This window comes from Palaemon carinicauda, chromosome 39 (assembly GCF_036898095.1).
Source record: "Palaemon carinicauda isolate YSFRI2023 chromosome 39, ASM3689809v2, whole genome shotgun sequence".
Lineage (NCBI taxonomy): Eukaryota > Metazoa > Arthropoda > Malacostraca > Decapoda > Palaemonidae > Palaemon > Palaemon carinicauda.
Window position 1 is genome coordinate 32716503 of NC_090763.1, and position 7397 is coordinate 32723899.

Below are 7397 nucleotides of genomic sequence, written 5' to 3' on the forward strand. Positions count from 1 at the left end.
CATTCTAAAAACAATAACAGCGTCAAAACAGCTATGTCCTATATAAACTATTAACAACGTCAAAAACAGATATGTCATATATAAACAATAAAAAGACTCATGTCAGCCTGGTCAACATAAAAACATTTGCTCCAACTTTGAACTTTTGAAGTTCTACTGATTCAACTACCCGATTAGGAAGATCATTCTACAACTTGGTAACAGCTGGAATAAAACTACTATATTATAACGAATATAAAGACAGCTAGAATTTAATTAATCAAGAGACCTGGCAGACTTTAAAAGGGGATATTCAACAACTGACAATATCCATGAAATAAACCAGTTAATAAAAAAAATCAACATACCATGACAAATTGCTATGTATGGCAATTTTAGACTATAAGTGTTGGATCTTAAGATAGGCAGGATCAGGGAATGATAGTCAGCGTGGTTTCTTATCTTCATTGCAACTGATACCCAGCGGAAGGTAAAACAGATAGCCCGTGATGTGGACAATGACGTCACTTATGTAGGCGGTGCTTAGGCTCATCTTACATCTCCCTCCCAAAATATTAAGAGGGTAATATCTTCAAAACTTGTAAATGACAATATCAAAAACAGATATGACAAACGAAATGCTATACTCTCTTAATGAAAAACATCAGACATGTAAGGTAAATCATAATCGTGATAATTAATGGTAACATTTGAGAGAGAGAGAGAGAGAGAGAGAGAGAGAGAGAGAGAGAGAGAGAGAGAGAGAGAGAGAGAGAGAGCAACATCAACAGCATTAACATAACCTCAAGTGAAACAATAATTACATCAGCATTGCAAGATGTGCACTAAAATTGAGTCGTGAATGCAACACCAACCTAACTTAAAATCTCATACAAAATATAATTTTGCAAATATGAAATCAATGCATGTCTAAGTGCAGTAAAATAAAATAGAAGTTGCTTTCATTTTATAAATGCAGAATCAAAGCAGAGATAATTATAAATAATTGTTCATCCAGACCGGGGTCTCTCTCTTCCTTGGAGGCCGTACCTTTGGCGCTGATGGAGGAAACTTAGGCTCATGACCTATGCAGACGAGGTGCCACTGGGGAAGTGGGCTATTTCTAGCCAGCCTGTAAGCCTGTCACAATATGCCATATACATGTGTCCTTCGAGCTGAAACAGGTCCATGACAGTCTGTTGGAACGGATACTCTTGGGCAGGGGTCATTTTCATGACTTCGGCAGGAAGTGATGGTGCGTGGGCGTCTCACGATGTACATCATGAACGATGATGCTGGAGGTCACCCTCGATGCCCGGCCAATAGACTGAATGTCTCGCTCTCCTCAACATTGTATCTAGGCCTTGATGTCCAGCATGGAGGTTGGCGGTTATCTGATGACAGAGCCCTTCGGGAATGACAAGGCAGATGCAGTTGTCATTGAAGCAGTATGTGACCAGGTTGCCAGATATAGAGAGACGTTCTCTGATGCCGTACAAGGGCCTCAAACATACAATTTCTTGAGATTTCTTTGGGTTCCAATCACCTGCAGTCACTCGAGCGACTAGTAGCTAATATTCTGGGTCGTCCAGGGTTGCCTCTTCAACAGTTTTCTCGTCTATAGTGCACTGCTCCTGTAGGTTTTCTGTGATTGCTGACACCATAGATATCGTTAATTATTCGTTGAATCTTGCATCCTGTCTATCTGGCGCCGTCCTCAGGCTAGGAAAACGAGAGAGGAAGTCAGCAGCATTTCTCTTGCCTGGTAGGTATTTAACGTTGAAATTATACAATAATGTTTTCTCCTTTAATCTAAACAGTCTGGGATTGCTAATATCGCTGAGACTTCTATTGCCTAGTAACTTGACTAAAGGGCGGTGGTCCGTGACAACGGTTAAGTTCGGGCAGTGAAATAAGAATAACTGAGCCTTTTTTAAGCACCAGGCCACGGCAAGGGCTTCGCCCTCCACAGCTGCATACTCAGACTCGGCAGGCGTGAGGAACCGACTGCCACAAAGCGCTATCGACAAAAAAGAAATCTGTTGAGGTACATTATAATTTGCTTATGTCGAGTTTCCTTTATGGCACAGACTAAAATAAATAATTTCAAAACTGCACGTACCAAATAAACTCAACTATTTCCATCGACATATGTCATTTCCTATACAATCTTAACTGACCAACGAGAAATCCGAGATTTAGATTCCCTTCAGGCTGCACTTAGGGTCGGGGTCGTGGATCCCCTCAACGGAAATCCGGAGGCTTCGGTCAAGTGGTTTCTCTTATGTTTCCCTTCGGACTAAATCTAGGCCATGTTTGGTCTTCCTGCTGTTCCCTTCTCTTTCAAAAGCGTTTGGATATGGATGGATATCCTTTATTATTTGCTATCCTGCGTAGCAACTTGGCTTGAGTTGAAATAACTCCCTCGGAGTTCTTATTAATGTCCTATTAAGTAAGCGCTATTATATCTTATTTTTCCTCCTCTAATATCGTTAAAGCTTTTATATTTTATCGAAATGTTTATTTTAATTGTTGTTACTGTTCTCAAATAATTTAATTGTTAATTAATTTTCTTAGTTCTTTCTTTCCTTTCCTCACTAGGCTATTTTCCCTGTTGGAGCCCCTTGGTTTATAGCATCATGCTTTCCAAACTACGGTTGTACCTTAACAAGTAATAATAATTAAAAAAAAAAAATAATAATAATAATTGTATGACAGTTCGGCTAAAACCACTTTCCACACCACATCTTGCACTTACTACACAGCCTATACAACGTTCAGAAGTCTTCCAGAATGCTAAAATCCATGGCTGCACCAATATTTAACTGAGTGCACATCCTCTACAACGTTTACAGCGCTTCCAGCATGCTAAAATCACTGGCTTCCATTCAATAAAAAAAATAAAAAAATAAATGCTACCTCACATTGGGATCGAACCTTTATGGGTCTTGTATAAAAGAAAGAAAAAAAATAGCAATTGTTTTTATAGGCCTATCAAAGATCAAAATATTCCCATTCAACCAACTGTATGTTTCAGAAACGGGATACTAAGAAGCAAGGTCCCAAACTGGCAAATAATAGTGCCATTTACATGCAACAACAAAAGCTCAGGTAAAACAAACGTAGAACTAGAGGGGCACTTAGTAGAGCACAGACCTTAGCCGCGGCAGCTTATTTCTCGACCTTTTCTTTGACCTTGACCTTTGACCTTAACATGTATTAATTGGCGTGGACTTTCATACACTCAAATATGAACAAAGTTTGGAGTTTCTGTGACAACAATGTCCGAACTTACGGCTGATTACGTGAATTGAACATTTTGCTTGACCATGACCTTCACCTTTGACCCCGATCTTCCAAAATTTAATAATTTTCAGCCTATTACTTAACAGTTAATCTCTGCAAGTTTCATTACTCTACGATTTAAATTGTGGTCAGGATGCTGTTCACAAACAAACACACAAACAGGTGGTAAAACATAACCTCCTTCCAACTTAGTTGGTGGAGATAATAAAAAGAGAAACTCGCCACAAAATAAAGCGTCCATAAAAGCAGCCAAACTAAGAGTTCAGGAGATACAATATTTTAATTTGATGGGGGCTATGTTAGGTATTATGTTCCCTTGATGGCCGCAATCTAAATAAAAATGAAAAAAAAAAATTCTTGATATATAACATAATATTGCTTCGAATGATCTTGCATTGAGACTCATGCTAAAGAAGAGCAAATAAGTAAACTGTTCTTAGAATATCTTTCTCTAAAGGAAATGGAAATCTATACGATTATATCCCTTGCATCGAGAGAGAGAGAGAGAGAGAGAGAGAGAGAGAGAGAGAGAGAGAGAGAGAGAGAGAGAGAGAGAGAGAGAGAGAGAGAATACTTTCTACTTCCGCACCTTCGATAGCTATAAAACACCACTGGGATCCTTGGTTTGAAGCTTTTGTTAAAACGATTAAACAATCGTAAACTGTAGAACTTTCCGATGACAATTTTTGTCTCACACGTTGGAAACAACAGACACGCGTCGGTGAAGGCTATTTTGCCAGTTTGGTTATAGGATTTGTCACTAGAACTCCCACAATATTCCTCATAAAATGTGAACTTTGCTCGAGTTAATTCGTCGTATCACAGCATAAAAGGTCTCATAACATGGCAAGAGAGACCTCTCAAGTAGTTTATATACAACAGAAAAAATAATTACCCGGATAACAGTTCCTCCTCCAAATGTCGATCATTCCATTGGCCGTGTCGCTAATTTACGAGGTGAAAGTTTAATGGCATTAACATGATCATGTTGGGCTTGATTAAATCTAATGGCTTTACCATAATCATGTTACACAAAATGAAATACAGCAGGTATTTTGAAAAAAAAAGATTATATTATTACAGAGCTACAGAGGTCACTAGACCACAAATATAACATCAAATGTCTATTCATGAATTTCAGGGTTATGCAATCATAAATATGAATAAATGTAAAACGAAATGACGCATGCAGCGTGTCTACATAAATGTAACATTGCTCATGCATAAAGAGTATAATATACCAACTCCATATTCTAGTTGTCTTGATATTAATTAGGAATCCATTCCCTAGCGAGGTGCAGTGGATTAGACAATATTTTAAATCTCATGATATATCTTTTACTGTTTTCATATTTAGTGACATAAATGTGACTGATATATGTCAGCTGAAGTTAGGATCGCTGTCATTCAAGAATATTTCCTGGCAATTTTAAGGAGAAATTGTAGATTGAATATATCCACACACGTACACACACTATATAGATCTACTTATTATACATACAGTAACACATACACACACACATATGTATATATATATATACATATATATATATATATATATATATATATATATATATATACACATATGTATATATACATAAATTTATATTCATATTATATATATATATACATATATATATATATATATATATGTATATATATATATATATATTAAGTTTATTCCTTAATACAAATAGGCTCCACAAACAATACAAGCCACAAATTTACATATTTTTTCACTATAAGCTTTTCCCCCTTTCCAAGGGCTACTGCCTGATTTTCGGCTACTATGTAAAAAATTATATTGTCAGCCCCATGAATATTCAAGGTTCTTTTATCCACCAAAGATTTGTATCTTTTCCATGCTTAAATGCCATCGACAGCAGGTATGTTTTGACTCCACAACGCTATAAAGAAAAAAAAACACTATAGGACATTGGTTTGAGGTTGGGTCCTACTCCTGGATGAGCTGCTTACCGTAGCTAGTCTTTTCTACCCTTACCATCAGAGCAAACAGCCACTTAACATTTACAGTAGCTACCTGCTTAAGAATGTAAGATGATGCACATTTAGTATTGTCAAAAGTGTGATGATTAATGATAAAGTGTAACATATGTGATAAATTATTCGGTCTATGTGCACCTAAAGAAAGACCCAACTCTAACCAGTCCTTAATAGACCTATAACTATCTAGTGATAGTGTCTCAAAGGGAAGCTGGTAGCTTGATAAATCAACTACCTATAAAGTTACGAGAGACATAACGTTATTGTAAGACTATTTGAGGTTCAGTGAAATACGGAGAGAGTAAATATGATAAAGAAAATATTGTTCAAGTTTTTTAATTGATGGCGCATAAATAAGTAAAACCGATGAGGGATATTAAAGGAAAATATGAGAATAATGTTTATAAACAAACGGATTGCAGAAGTTACCAAAGATACAGTAAATTAAAAGCAGAATGGCTATTGTTAATTACTTGGTTTTGAAGGGATAAAATCATTCAAAAGAGTTGGGGAAAATTAATGTTTTGAGGGAATAGAGTTTCAATTTGTAGTGGTAATTAAAACTACGTACGCAACTGAACAAGTCTGAGAGCATAAGACTGAAAGAAAAGTGAACAGTTAATGTTAAGATTAATACGACTTTGGGAATAACGAAGGGTGACAGGTATTAACAAAATCAAGGCAGACTCACTAAAACGTAAGTATAAAATGTTTCAAATGATAGAACTATGAATACGTGAAAAAGTTTGTCAGTCCAAAATGTAGCTTAGACTTTGTTAAGTAGGTGTCTTGTAGCCGAAAAAAAAAAACAAATGATTACTGGTAGACCCGAGACTTTAAAGAAAGGATGGATTTCAGCAGCGTTTGGGGGAAATATCGTGGAAACTTGAAAATTGCAACTGATCACTATGTAGCATTCAGAAAAAGGATTTCTAATCTTGCTTAATTTCAGATACCTCAATTTCTTTGTCTGCTTGTTTTTTGCTCTCTAACTGAAATTTAATTTCCTCTTCACACACACACTTTCAATTTCTTCCACAGTCCTCGGGCGTTAACGTCGCTTCCTTGGCTAACGAAAATAAAGGATTGACACTAATGTCTTCCAAATACAATGTTGGGGGTAAAAGCTGTGAGAAAACAGAAAAGATGGCTTCCAGGCAAAAGTCAACCAATCTTGAGCTCCCCAGATTGCGTTGGGAAAAGAAGTACAAACACATCACACGCGGATTCTCAAGAGTTGAAAAAATATCCCTGCCTATTTCTATGGGCAATTTGCATAGCAATTCATCAAATTTGAGTGTCTCTTCAGGACTAATAGAAATAAAAACTAATTTGATGTTAAACTTGCCAGAAAGCAGTTTCCAATTTCTAAAATAAAATAATGGACTCAATACCTACTTGGACTTGAAATATAACAAAAGAACCAATTAGGAAAAGCAAAAAATTCTAAATAAACAAACTGCATTTGCTTAAAAATTCTCCTTTTAATTAATGGCCAAGTTTACTGTAATCTATTTTGCAAACTTACTAATACCTAGACCGATTTATCATAGCATAAATACACGTTCACTATAATTCCGCAACAACTAAGTTTAAAAGTTTAAAAGGGCACTCATAAATGGCAGAGGCAATGAACAGTGACATTGCCCTAGAAAGCAGGGCAATGACGGAAGATGCGAAACCACATATATGAAAGTATTATTTCAAAATGAAACAAATACAGTTAGGTTTAAGTTATACTAAGTAAGGTTTCAGGTTGACCGAATGCGCCCACAAAATATATAAACGAGGCGCTTATAGATACATGCGTGATACTTTCAATGTTTCAACGACAGGGTATCATGATTTGTATAATGGTTTCTGATTGTAAGGAAGAAAAAAAAAAAGATATCGGTCTGATGAAAAAGAAAAAAAAAACGACTGGAAGTGGAAGGAAGATGAACCATCATCGTTAAAAGCATTAAAGAAAATCATGAGAGAGAGAGAGAGAGAGAGAGAGAGAGAGAGAGAGAGAGAGAGAGAGAGAGAGAGAGAGATGCTTTGAAATACATCTTTAAACTGTGTAAAGCGTTGATAGGAGATACAATCAAGTGGGAGCTATTTGTTTG

The 7397-nt window shown here is 36.3% G+C and overlaps 1 protein-coding gene across 1 annotated transcript in view; it reads left to right on the forward strand.

The window, feature by feature from the left end:
• Positions 1-1355: 1355 nt before the first annotated feature.
• Positions 1356-7397, forward strand: part of LOC137631347 (basic proline-rich protein-like) — a 77369-nt gene continuing 71327 nt past the window's right edge. Inside the window, exon 1 of the mRNA XM_068363121.1 lies at positions 1356-1472. Coding sequence (XP_068219222.1) covers positions 1356-1472 — 117 coding nt within the window. The remainder of the gene's footprint in view (positions 1473-7397) is intronic.